This window comes from Arvicola amphibius, chromosome 4 (assembly GCF_903992535.2).
Source record: "Arvicola amphibius chromosome 4, mArvAmp1.2, whole genome shotgun sequence".
NCBI classification, from domain to species: Eukaryota; Metazoa; Chordata; class Mammalia; order Rodentia; family Cricetidae; genus Arvicola; species Arvicola amphibius.
In genome coordinates, this window is record NC_052050.1 from 25,581,402 (window position 1) to 25,595,383 (window position 13,982).

Here is a 13,982-nt window from a genome sequence, read left to right on the forward strand (position 1 = left end):
GGAGGAAGCACCTATGGGTGTGGGAGGGTTTGTGTAAAAACATGAAATCAGTGTTCACGTGGGCTAAGAACTATAGGTGGGATGCCTGTTTCTAGATGCTGAGGACTGAGGTTTCTGTGGGAAGGAGTACTGGTGCCTAGTTTTAGATTTGGAAGTGGAGAGTCTCCGTGTGCTGTGTCCAATGGATTCAAAAGCAGCTTTCAAGACTGAGCATGTCCTCTGAGGACAGTTTGAAGTAGATAAGGGCCCAGACTGTGGCAGCTAAAAGATGTCTCAGCAGAGAATCCACTGTATTTCAGTGTCTAGGTGCTGATCAAGCACTTCATAAATGCTAGACTATACATTTGAGCCTCCATTGCCACCTCATTCGCTTGCTTTCTGAGGCAAGCTTTTCCTCTTGGTTGATCATGAATGTAGGAAATGCCCAGTGCATATTATGCCCATCCAGCCTGTGCCATGAGAACAGTGAAGGGGAAAGTAGGCTCTGGGGCTAGTAGAGCCAGACATTAGCTTTGCCCACGACCCAGAGGTAGCATTCACTACCCTGTGAATCATACCTGCTTACTGGAGGTTGCTCAAAGGCCGAATGGGCAGTGACATAAGAGCGTAAAGTGGGGACTAGCAATTCCCCACCTCGAGTCTATAGGAGCCAGTGAGGAATCTGAACAAAATGCAGCATCAGCTGCGCCCACGAACTGCACTGCCTGCTTTCCTCTACCGGACTTCAGATCCTTCAGTCTGGTCTCTCAAACTAGAAGCTCCACAGAAGACACTGAAGCTAAGTCACAGTGACTGAGAGCCTAGGTCCACAGGGATAGAAAGGATGAGGAAGTTTGCATTAGTGGAGTAATTTGAGCTGTATTAAGGCCAGACGTGAGACACTGCTTCTTGGCTCAGCGCTGTGGGTTTGTTGGTGTCCTTTTATGTGTTGTTACTCAAGTTATCTTACTGGATAAATGATACTGGGAGGGGGGGCCAAGGAAAAACTTGGGATGAAGTTCTTTTATAAACAAAACTGTCCACGTTTATTCACAGGCGGGTTCCCTTCTGGCCTGCTGCTGTTGTCCTCCCACACTCAGTCAAGGGAAGGCTTCTCTGGCCTCCTCAGCTGAGATCTCCTGGGAGTAGAGATCTGTGAAGAGAGCTGGCAGCCAGTAGTGGGCCTCCCCTGGAGCCTGCAGGTCCAGCCAGGCTAGGCCTTCCTTCAGCAGGTGTTCCTGGAGAGAAGAAGAGGGCTGAATTGAGGAGAGGGATTATGGGTACCTCTGAAGAGCTAAGCAGCCCCTCACCTACTTTAGCATAAGCCTTCATTTGTTCACACACCTAAATGGAATAATGCTTCACTTTGGCCAAGATGTGAAAAAAATGGCACCAAGTATTTTAACAGCTGCAGAAAGGTAAAGCTGCAGCGTGATAAAGATGGCGGGAAGAAGGCAGCTCCAGCAGCGTATGCTGTATGCTGTCGGTCCCTCTCCAGCTCCCCAGAGCAAAGTAGGGATCAGGGTTCTGGATGGCTTGGAGATACTATGCAGGGAGCAAATGGGAGGGGTCATACTTGAACTATATATAAGCGACTAGGTTCCTAAAATAAGCTGTGTCCATATTTTATGTTCTCTCCATTTTATAGATAGAAGTGCAGAGAATTGCTGGGATATGGAAAAGGTATTCTAGCCTAGGTTTCACTAGTATGAGTTTGTATATACAAAATTATCCACCATATAATACGAATTTTGTAATTACAGATAATTACCTTCAGTGGTTACCAATTCTTGCTCTGTGCTATTATTTCCAGTACAAACTAGATCACTGTCATGACTGACCAGCAGCTCCAGCTCTCTTGTGTCCAGGAAAGCTAGTGGGTATCACTGGTTCCTTGGTAGCAAGGTGGCGTATCAAGATAAGAGGCCAGCTTTAGAAAGCTCTGCCTTCTCAGTGCTACCACAGAGATGCTGGGCTTCCTGCTAGTGCTAAAGTAGCAGGCTTCAAGGTAGGAGGGAACAAAGCAAAGCTGCTCTTCTGGACCCAGGCCTTCTCAGGTCACGTACCAACACTTGTCGCGCTCGCTCCGTCTCCCACTTGAGACTGGCTTTGATTTCACTGACAGTCACGTACCCATTTTTCTGAAGGAAAGAGGGATAGGAATTGAATCAGTCAGAGTGTTCATTTCCTAGGGCCTAGCACCTGCAGAGAAGCAGGATAACAAGCCTGAGCACACAGAGAATGGGAAAGTTGCCAGCAGAGAGGTGACTTCCAGGAGATAGGATGGAGAAAGACGGGTCCAAGGCACTAAGATCCCACACTAGATACACCGTCATAGAGAACTCCAGAGTATGCCAAGAGAAGATTCCAGATGACTAACCAAGAAGGAACACAGATAATCATAAATTTCATCTAAATATTTAAATATGAAGCCCCTGTGCCATGTCACCCTACCCATCCTCCAACATTGAAAGCCCCTTGTTCATGTTTTATATTAGAGTTAAAAATGAACACATCAGGGCTGGAGAGATGGCTCAGTGATTAAGAATACTGGTTGTTCTTCCAGATGGGCCCAGGTTCAAGTCCTAGCACCCACATGGCAGCTCATAACTGCAATTCCAGTTCCAGGGGACCCAATATACATGACAAAACACCAATGCACAAAAGTAAACTTTAAAAAATGAACACATATCTTCCTACGTCATGGAGATGAGGATGATGGGAATGTTTATGCTTCAGGCATGCTGAGGAACTGAGTCGGGGCTGGCCAAGTTTTAAATTTGTGAGGAATCCACAAGCGTTTGAGACATCAGAGGGCCTGTCTGCTCCAAGAACTTGTCTGCATGACTGCCTGCCTGATTAGACTAAGCTCAGGGCAGAGATGTACCAGCCTCTCTGTCCTGCAGCCTGGATAGGTGCTCTGCACTGTGGTTCTCAGGACTACTGAATGAGCACAGGCACGAATAGTTCACAGGACAGTCTCCACCAAAGACCTGAGCAATGGACAGGTGCACACTGCTCCCGACTCCAGCCCAGGCTGCCCCTCAGTGCTTTCTAAGGCACACCTACCTCTGCCAGCTGCAGCACAACAGTGTGATCCATGTTGAGCTCAGCTGGAACAGACTGAATGAGGTAAGTGCCGCCCACGGGGATGATGCCAAAGCCAGTGCCCAGCGCTTTCAGCTTCTTGATGGCCCTGATCAGGTCGTCTCTGGAGTGAGGAAGAGCAGCTTCAAGACCCTTGGCAGATCAGGCCTGACACTCAGATGCATAAGTGAAACTGACCGAAGAGCCAACAGGCTGTAGTGTGAACTACAGCAAATGAGAATGCTTGTCCATTCTTAAAGGGCGGCAGCTGATTACTGCCACATTTTCTGATTGTAGTTGGAAACTCATGAAGAGAAAAAGAAAACTCCCAGAACATGTGCAGATCACACACAGCCGGCACACAAGGACGTTCATGTCCCTTGCCAGAAAAAGGACATCAGCGGTTTGAATGCTCTTCTGAGCCCTGAGGAGCAGACTCAGATCTCTTTGAATACACCAGCTCACCCTCCTCTGAAAAAACTGATGTGCAAGGAGCATGGCTAATCGCCTTCTGCCTCTGCTTTCTTTTTCAATATTGTTATTTGAGGCAGGTCTCTTGGGAGCTACATCTAAAACAGCCATTTATTTACCTTTTCTTAGTTGGATTCACAAGTTGGATCATCTAGGTCAATTTATGCCTCATCACCTGAGCTTCAACCTGGTCCCCAGCCTTTTTAGGTGCCTGTATTAGTCTCCTTGACACCAAATAATCTCAATCCATTAAAAAATTTAACATAGCTGGGTGGGGGTGGTGACATACGCCTTTAATCCCAGCACTAAGGAGGAAGAGGCTGGTGGATCTCTGTGAGTCTTTGAGTTTGAGGTCAGCTTGGTCTACTGAGCAAGTTTCAGGTCATCCAGGGCGACACAGAGAAACCTTGGCTTGGGTAGAAAAGAAAAAGTTTACTGTATACCAGATGTGGTAGCACACACCTTTAACCTCAATACTACTAAGGCAGTGGCAGGTGGAGTTCTCTGAGTATGAGACCAACCTGGTCTACATAGTGTGTCCCAGGCTACACACACACACACACACACACACACACACACCAACAAAAAAAAACCCAAAAAAACAAAAAACACCACACACAAGAAAAGAAAAAGGTTTTATGGGACTAGGTATATAGTTCAAGTGATGGAGACCTTGCCTAGCATAAGGACCTAGGTTTGATCCACAATACCACCAAACGCAGTAAAAAAGGAACATATTTTTATCATGCAGAAGATGGCAAATGGCTCTAAAGTTAGCCTCAACACTCAAAAGGTGGTGGGGCTGGATAGATGGCTCCACAGTTAAGAGCTGTTCTTCCAGAGGACCTGGGTTCAACTCCCAGCACCCACAAACATCTCTGACTCCAACTCAAGGGAATCTGAAACCACCTTATGGCCTCCTTGGGCACTGTACACACATAATATACAGACACAAACAGGCAAAAAAAAACATACACATAAAATATAAGGAAAAATGTGTAGGTGAGTAGGAGATCAGGAGTTCAAGGCCACTCTGGGATCCTTAGTGAGATTCCAGGACAACCTAAGCTACACAAACACCCTTTTTCTTAAAAATACTCTGTAATACCCCAAGGGATAGGAAGCAGGACCTACTGGCTGACGTCCTGGGCAAACTTGCCCCTTCCTTTCAACACCTGCTGGTGTAGCTCCTCCAGAGTTATCAGACCTGTCAGAGAGGGCAGAGAAAACAAAAACACCACTTCAGACGTATGGACCCTCTCCAGTCAACCTCAAACAACAAATGTCACTCTAGTTTGCCAACCTCTTCTAAAGTAACAGGCCAGGCCATGAAAGCGAGGACTGGGACCTTGTTTCCATAGGGAAGGCCCAGGAAAATCTGAAAATGAAGGCAACAGATGAACACGGTGGCTTCCCCCAGGATCCCTCACGCAGGAGACAGAGGTGGACCATGAGTCCCAGGCAGGCCTGGGCTACGGAGCTAGCCAGACCCTGCCTCAAACAACAAAAAGACGGCACCACCAGATGACCGATTTGATTGTTGTTTGGTTTGAAACAAGGTCTCTGCCTGGTAGCCCAGACAGGCCTCCAACAATATAGGCATAGTTGGCCTCCAACAACACACACTAAATATCTCTGGTTCAACTGGGTTTCACTGAAACCTGTCTGCCTCTTCCTCCTGAGTGCTTGGGACATGGGTGTGCTATACCACACCTGACTTTGTTTTATTGAGATAGGGTCACTATGCAATCCAGATAGCCTAGTCCAAAATTCATGATTCTTCCTGAGACTTTTCTAATGAAATTACAGGTGTGTCCCTTATTAGGCAGCAAGATTTTTTAAGTTTTTTTTAAATTTTGATTTACTATACTGTGTGTCTTTATTATGTGTGGGATATATGTGTAGCCATGCTATGATGTGCATACGGAGGTCAGAGAGCAATGCTGTGGACTAGTTTGCTTCTTCCACCTTTATGTAGAATGCGGGGACTGAACTCATGAAACCAGGCTTGCACAGCAAGCATACTGCATGCTGAGTCAGCTCATGCATCATCGATGACTCATTTTAAGGTTATCAGGTAACTCAAAGGCTTAGCAGGCATCGCCGCTAAAATGATGTGTACAGACTTCAGAAAGGCAGATCGGTCCTACAGGTCCACCTGCAGTCGCAATGAGATCGTCATGGCCCAGACCACAGTACACGAAGGGCAGAGCTAACCTCCTACCTCCGTTATTATTTAGCCTTGGCTGTGGAGACCAGCCAGGGATTGGACGACATGAAACAGCTAAGATATGTCTCAAGACCTTGCAGGCCTTCAGGCTATAGGATTTTAGAAAAGAAAATCAGAAGACCCCAGTCCACAAGATGCAACCACGCTTACCTCCATTCCGATGTTTTAGGGCCAGGCACACTTCAATAATCTGGACGCCCAGCTCATAATAGAAGTCGCCGACGCCCAACATCTCAGACCAAAACCCTTTTCCAGCTGAAAACAAAAAAATAAAAGCTGTATTATTCATTTTCATCCCTTCTTTTAACACTAGATTAAAGCTTCTAGCCTATGCGAAGTCTTCCTTCCTAACCCTAAGTCCTTCCTTGCTTACTACTGAAGAGTTTCTGAGTCAGGGACATCTATGCAGAGTGCACACCTGAAGGCCCAGCATTCTGAATGGGGAGGCAGGAGGACCAACAGGTTCATAGCAAGTTTGAGGCCAGCCTGGGCTACTGAGCTCCTGTCTCAAAGTGGGAATGGGAGAGGAGCAGAATAACTCAGTAGGTAAAGGGAGGACTTGCGTTTGATCCCAGAGCCCATGTTTAAAAAGCCAGGCATGGAGAATGTGCCTGTGACCCAAGGGCTAAGCAGACAAGCACATCCCTGAGATTCACTTCCTAGCCAGCCTAGCTATTATGTGATTTCCAGGCCCTGAGAAACAACAGCCAAAGTTGTCTTTTGACCTGCACCCCTCCCGCCCCCCCCCCCCACAGAAGCTCCTGATCACGTCCTAGTAAAAACCCCTCACTGAACTGAAAATGCATTCGAGGGAGCTAGTGTGGCACACAACTGTAATCCAACATTTGAAAGCTACAGGCTATCACTAGTGTGAAACCAACCTAGTCTATATGAGATGCTGAGAGGCTGAGTTCAAGGCCAGCATAGGCTACAGAGTGAATTCCAGGCCAGCAGAGCTACACAATAAAAATTTCAAAAGGAAATGGGGAGGGGGGGGCAGGGAACACGCCACTGGAGATGCCACAGCAATTAAGAGCACTTGTAGCCAGGCAGTGGTGGCGCACGCCTTTATGTCCAACACTCACAAGGCAGAGGGATGTGGATCTCTGTAAGATTAAGGTCAGCCTGGTCTACAGAGTGAATTCCAGGACAGGCTCCAAAAGCAAAACAAATAAACAAAAAAACCCAAAGCACTTGCTGCTCTTCCAGAGACCCAAGTTCAGTCCTCAGCACCCATGTACAAAAGTCAAGCAGCTCACAACCGCCTGCAACCACAGATGAGGGGATCCACCAACCTCTTCTGGACTCTGAAGGCATGCGCACATGCGACATAAGTTTAAATAGATACACACATACATACACATGACTATCAATAACAAAAATAAATGCTAAGCGTGGGCAGAATCACCCTGAGTCAGGGCCCATTTGACTTTAAGCTGCCAATGGTGCTTGACCTCTATGTAGGACAGAATCAAGAGACACTTTCTCCTTCATATAGCTCTTTACTGAATGACAGTTTGAGCCTACACTGCTGTCATTAAAATTATTATCTTGGGAGTGAATTCTAGGACAACCAGGGCAGTTATGCAGAGAAACCCTGTCTCAAAAAAAATAAAGAGAAAAAAAAAAGAAAAGGAGAGAGAGAGAGAGAGAGAGACAAAGAGAGAGAGAGAGAGGGAGAGAGAGAGAGAAGAGGGAGAGAGAGAGAGAGAGAGAGAGAGAGAGAGAGAGAGAGAGAGAGAGAGAGAGAGAGAGAGAGAGGGAGGGAGAGGGCAGTGGTGGTGCACACCATTAATCAGCACTCAGGAGGCAGAGGCAGGCAGATGTCAGTAAGTTGGAGGTTATCCTGCTCTACAGAGTGAATTCCAGGACTATTACACAAGAAACCCTGTCTCCAAAAATCAAAACGAAACAAATAAATAAGTAACAAAAATTTTTTTCTCTTAGTACTAGAGAAGTAGCTCAGTAGCTATGGTTGCTCTTCCACAGGACCCAGGGTGAGGTTTCCGCACCCACATGATGGTTTACAACTGTCTATAACTCCAGCCCCAGGGGAATCTACAGTCCTCTTCTGGACTTCCTGAGCACCAGGCACACACATAGTACACAAGCAGACAAAACCACCATAAAAAATAAAAGCCAGCCGGGCGGTGGTGGCGCACGCCTTTAATCCCAGCACTTGGGAGGCAGAGGCAGGCGGATCTCTGTAAATTAGAGGTCAGCCTGGTCTACAAGACCTAGTTCCAGGACATGCTCCAAAGTTACAAAGAAACCCTGTCTTGAAAAGCCAAACACATAAACAAAATAAAGAAATAAATAAATGAACACATGAGTAAATAAATAAATAATAAAAGCCATGTGTGGTGGCACACACCTTTAATCCCAGGACTACAGAGGCAGAGGGGAGCAGAGCTCTGAGTTAGAGGCCAGCCTAGTCAAGAGTGAGAAAAATTCTTCTCTTTATGGGGCTGGAGATGACACACCAGTTAAGAGCATTTCTTACTCTTCCAGAGGACCCAAGTTCCATCCCCAGCACCCAAGTCAGGCAGCTCACAACTACAGCTCCAAAGAGTTCTGACGTCTCCGACTCCAGAGGGCACCTGTACTCACGTGCACATCAGACCCCATGCACACATACCTTAACATAATAAAAATACATCTTTAAAATACTTTCCTTTTTCTAATAAGAGGAAAGTCAGGAAAAGAGAAAACGTGCACTACAAACTGTCCAAGGAAAGTCGATACCCACAGACTACAGCCTGCACATCAGAAGGGCACACACCATCCTCCTACATGCTCCCTAAACACACATGCTCCGTATGTCCTTGCTGGCAACTAGAGAGGCCCACAGAAATGAGGTCAACAGGGGAGCTTCTCTCCCTTAAGGGTCTTGCGAGAACACCAGGCCCTACAGACAGTCCCTTACAGGCCAGAGGATCCACCCCAATGGTAGCACACATATCTTGGAACTGGACTCGAAACTCAGGGTTCTTGCGGATCTCTTGCTTGTGCTTGCTGGCAAATTCTTCTAGGTTGGTCTTAAACATGTCCAACTGTTTTGACATCTGTTAAGAAAGACAAGGGGGGAAATCAGAGCAACCCAAGAGTAATCAAGGCTAAAGACAGGTCCCTAGCCTGGTGGCAGAGAAAAGTTTAAAATAACCAGTGTCTGGCTGGTGAGATGGCTCAGGCGGTAAAGGTACTTACTATCAACACTATCAAGCCTGACATTCTGAATTTTATCCCTGGACCATACATGGTGGGAGGAGAGAATCAATTCCTGTACATTTAAATTGTTCTCTGACCAGCTCACATGTATTGTGGCAGAGCCCATATTTGTGTATACACACAAATAAATGCAACAAAAAAGGAAGCAGTTTCCTTCAGATCCATCAGTACCCTATTTATTATGTGCTTTCTCTTTTTGTTTGGGTCCTTTTCTTGAGACAAGGTCTCATGGAGCCCATCTGGGTTTGAGCTCACTGTAACATAGTGGAAGATGATCCTCCTGCCTGTACTCGCCAGGTCCTGAGATCGTGCGCACGTCCAGTGGTGTTCCGCTCTGTGCGCTCCCTACCTATACGTTGCACAGTTGTGTTGCAGGCAGAAGGGAGATGATATTGTCTCCTCCACTCTAAAATCTGTATTTGTTTTCACGTATCCCTGTCCTGAAGAGCAACATGCATGTCTAATGCGTTTTCTCTTCTTCCTGGAGAAATTCTTTCAACTGAAGGTACATCTAACAATCTGTTTTTTCTTAAAAATGAAAGAATAGGATGCTCCTGCAAACAGAAATGGTTAGCCCCTAGAAGAAAGGCAGGGCAGGAAGAGTGAAGACTTAGAATTGTGAGTGTATCGGTTACTGAACCCTTAAATCCTGCACCTCCAGATAAAGAATTGCTATGGTGGAGCATGCTGCAGCCCAAAGCCATGTATAAGCCTTCGGAGATGTAGGATCGTTATTTGAACTGTATAACCTCTCTCTTTCATAATTAACAAATAACAGCTTTTAGGCTACTGAGAGGAATCACTCCTGGCACAACATCTCCTTCTCATATTTCACAGAAAATTACTACAAATGTCTGTGTTCTCTTAATAATCTCTCAGGTAATGCTCGTGTGCCTTCTTCCCTAGAAACAGGAACTGTTTTATTTTATTTATTTATTTTTTGATTTTGTTTTTTCAAGACAGGCTCTCTCTGTGTAGCTTTGGAGGCTGTTCTGAAACTTGCTCGTTAGACCAGGTTGTTCTCGAATTCACAGAGATCCCCATCTCTGCTGGGATTAAAGGCGTGAACCACCACCGCCCAGTCTTATTTATCTTTTAATATTTATTTGTTTTATGCGTGCATGTTTGAGTCTATATAGGTGTACCACAGGTGACAAGGGCCTAAAGAAGTAATAAGGTTTTGGATGCCCTGGTACTGGAATTAGAGGCACTTGTGAGCTGCCTTGTGTGTTCTGGAAATCACACCCGGGTCCTCTGCAAGAGCAGTAAGCACTCTTTTTATGAGACAAGGTTTCTCTGTATAGCCCTGGCTGTCTGAGAACTCTCTCTGTAGACCAGGTTGGCCTCGAACTCACAGAGATTCACCTACCTCTGCCTCCCGAGTTAAAGGCGAATGCCACCAACATCCTACAGGATCTGACATGCTTCAGGCTTCTCCAGGCACTTGCATGTATGCTTGCGAGCATGTTCACACATAAATACAACAATCAGTCTTTTTAAAAATTTAAAATGGCTGTGTGTTGATAGCACAGCCTTAGTCCCAGCACACAGGAGGCAAAGGTAGACAGATCTCTGTGAGCTGAGGCTAGCCTGGTCTACAAGAGCTAGTTCCAGAACCAGCTCCAAAGGCTACAGTGAAACCCTGTCTCGAAAAACAAAAACAAAAAAATGACATGTTATGTCTATTTTTCGTAAGATCAAGGGCGCATTTAAGGCTGAGCTTCACGAGTCACGGTACCCAAGTGCACTCTGAGTGCACACACAAAAGGGTGATGCCAGAGAAGGAACCTGCAGCTGTCACTCATCCCCTCTCCTGCGCGTGCCCAGTGCTGTAAACGTCAGGTTCGGCAGGTCAGGCATATTCCCAGTATTGTGAGATATTTAATAGAACCCGTGAGCTGAGGAACAGCTCAGTGATGGCACACATGCTCAGCACATCCCAGGCCCTGGGTCTGACACAGAGACTAATAATAATAATAATAATAATTAAAGGATTTGAGTGTGGTGCTATACTTGAGTCCCGGCAGCTGGGAGGCTGAGGCAGGTGGATATCTGATTTAAAGGCCAGCCTGGTCAACACAGCTAGTTCCGCTGCAGTGATAAACAGGGGGACCCTAGCTTAAAAAAATAAAGGAAAGAAAGGGCCGGGAACAGAGACTTTAACCCTGCAATTGGGAGGCAGAGGCAGGAGGATCTCTGTAAGTTCAAGGCCAGCCTGGTCTATAGACTGAGTTCTGGGACTGCCAGGACTACATAGCGTTTCAAAAAAAAAAAAAAAGAGCAAAATTTCAAAAAAGGTACCTGTTCAACAGACTGTTTAACCTTGAACAACACAATTCTTATTAATCATTGTGACTAAAGATGATTGTTTAAAATGGCTCATGTGGGCTGGAGAGATGGCTCAGAGGTTAAGAGCACTGGCTGTTCTTCCAGAGGTCCTGAGTTCAATTCCCAGCAACCACATGGTGGCTCACAACCATTTATAATGAGATCTGGTGCCCTCTTCAGGGGTGCAGGTACACATGCAGGCAGAGTATTGTATTCATAATAATAAATAAATACATCTTTAAAAAAAAAGGCGTGTGCCACCACCACCCGGCTGTTTCACTTCTTTTTTTTTTAAAGATTTATTTATTATTATGTATACAACATTCCTTCCATGTTTGCTTGCATGTCAGAAGAGGGCCCCAGATCTCATTATAGATGGCTGTGAGCCACCATGTGGTTGCTGGGAATTGAACTCAGGACCTCTGGAAGAACAGCCAGTGCTCTTAACCTCTGAGCCATCTCTCCAGTCCCCTGTTTCACTTCTTTCGACACACTTCGTGGATCCAACTTGTTTACGTTTTCCTAATGCAATGCAAGTCCCACTGCAATGGTATTTGCGAATAAATATCAGCATTCTTAGGGAGACGTTATTCTGATTTTTAAAGAAAATGTGTTTCAATTTTTATTGTGCTGAGAATGGCACTCAAGTGTTTGTGCATGTTAGCCAAACCCTCTAACTCTTGCTACATCTCCAGCCCACTGATCTTTTTGTTTTTTTGAAATCTAGGTTGACACGGAATTGTAATGAGGCTTGAACATGACCAACCACATATGTAAGGAAAACAGAGGTCCGGGAGTGGTGGAGAGCATATGCTACTCAGGAGACTGGGGCCTGGGGAACCAACCACAAACTGGAAGCTCAGCCTGGGCAGCAAGGTGCAACCCCATCTTAAAAAGTAAAATAATGAGCCGGGCGGTGGTGGCGCACGCCTTTAATCCCAGCACTCGGGAGGCAGAGGCAGGCGGATCTCTGTGAGTTCGAGGCCAGCCTGGTCTACAAGAGCTAGTTCCAGGACAGGCTCTAAAAAAGCTGCAGAGAAACCCTGTCTCGAAAAACCAAAAAAAAAAAAAAAAAAAAAAAAAAAAAAAAAAAAAAGTAAAATAATGAAAAGGCAATAATCAAGTAAAATAAAAGGGGAAACGGGGGAAACACACAAGTCTAATTACTCAAAAATCTTAGCTATTATTTGCGGATCTCCCTAAAACGAAATCTGAATTTGAGTGACACCCAATTTTTAGTTCAGTCTAGACAATCTATACCATAAAACGTATGCTGAGCAGTATTGTTCGATCTCCGTTTCTGCCTGGAGCCTGACAATTACTCACCTGGGCCAGCTGGTCCTCAGCCAAGACGGTCCCTCGCTCTTTGTACTTGGCCTGTCAGACAAAAAGCCCGGCATGAGTTCAGACAGTGAGCGCTAAGGCTCCCATTGTGCTGCCACGGCTTTAGTAAAAGTAAGGATCTGTTTTAAATAATGATTTCATCGGCGGCTTCCTGACACTCTAGGGCACTCATTCCGGAGAATCCTGTCTTCTACCAATTGTTAGGAGGCGATTTAGGGGAAGAGAACTCCGCTCCGGGAGAACTGGGTGTCTCGCGGGCAGAGTAGGCTGCGGCCCGCCCTCCTTCCCGCTCACCTCGGCGAGTTTCTTCTTGGCGATGGCGCCAGCTCCCACCCCGCGCCGGTGCATCCCCACCCCGGGCCGGCGGGGCGCCCCGCAGCCGGGACAACAGCTCTCTGCTTCCCAGGTTCTATTGCCGGCTCCCAACGCGGAAGCCCGGTGTCCTGCGTCATCCGCGAGCGCCGGAAGTCGCGCGTCCACTTCCTGCCGCAAGTCCTGTTCGGAAGGTGGGGCTCCCTCGCTTTTTGCTGGGGCCTCGTTGCACGAAGCCCAGACGACGTCGAAGGCCCAAACCCTGGTTTGTGTTGTATTTCTCTATGTATCCACGAAAGTGGTTGCCTGCTGTTCTGAGGCTCCGGCGCCTAGAGAGCAACAGATGCTTCTGGGACATCACCAAGTCTGTGTTGACCATGGAAGGAGCCATGTTTTTCCAGACATGGTCTCACTGTATATCCTTGGCTGGGCTGGAGCTCGCATTGTAAACCAGCTGACTTCGAATTTACTGAGATATCCTGCCCCTAACTTCGAATTGGGATTAAATGTATGTGCCATCACGCCAAACTGAGGGTGCCACCTTGAGCAAAAGCCAATATTAAAACATTCTGAGATTAAATTTATATCAATAAAGCAAAATCCTAAATAAAAAAAAAATTCTGAGAAGAAGCAGCAGCACTCTGAAAGTTTTGTGCCATGCACTACCCAACTTGCTTTGTTTTATATTTTCTCAAAACCGTCAAATTTGTGAGTTGGTATTGCATTTCACAAGAGATCTGGGAATCTGCCTTAAATTACTTAGGACTTAGCCATCACTCAGGCTGTCTGAGTTATTAGCTGTAAATTCTTGGTGTTATGGGTTTGATTTACTCCTTCAATCAGGGTCTTTACATAGTGCTGGCTGACCGGAAATCACTATGTAGACCAGGCTGCCCTGGAACTCACAGGTTCTTGTTGCCTCCTGAGTGCTGAGATTAAATGTGTTTGCCACCATGCTGGGCTGTTAACTGTAAATTCTTTTTGTTATTGTTTTTGTTTTTTC

The 13,982-nt window shown here is 46.2% G+C and overlaps 1 protein-coding gene across 1 annotated transcript; it reads right to left on the bottom strand.

Annotated features, from left to right (window-relative positions):
* Positions 1-998: 998 nt before the first annotated feature.
* Positions 999-13,107, bottom strand: Snf8 (SNF8 subunit of ESCRT-II). The gene is made up of 8 exons (XM_038326138.2): positions 12,962-13,107; positions 12,650-12,700; positions 8,694-8,832; positions 5,918-6,022; positions 4,672-4,744; positions 3,049-3,190; positions 2,046-2,120; positions 999-1,217 (listed from the first exon to the last, which is right to left on the bottom strand). The coding sequence occupies exons 1-8, from the start codon at positions 13,013-13,015 to the stop codon at positions 1,080-1,082; spliced, it is 777 nt and encodes a 258-aa protein (XP_038182066.1). The 5' UTR covers positions 13,016-13,107; the 3' UTR covers positions 999-1,079.
* Between the last annotated feature and the right edge of the window lie 875 nt (positions 13,108-13,982).

Coding starts and splice junctions, on each gene's coding strand:
- Snf8 (XM_038326138.2), bottom strand. CDS start 13,015: ATGCACCGGCGCGGGGTGGGAGCTGGCGCCATCGCCAAGAAGAAACTC. Junction 8,833..12,649: donor CTGAGGACCAGCTGGCCCAG/GTGAGTAATTGT, acceptor CTTTCTTAACAG/ATGTCAAAACAGTTGGACAT. Junction 3,191..4,671: donor TTTGCCCAGGACGTCAGCCA/GTAGGTCCTGCT, acceptor TCCTCACTCCAG/AGACGACCTGATCAGGGCCA.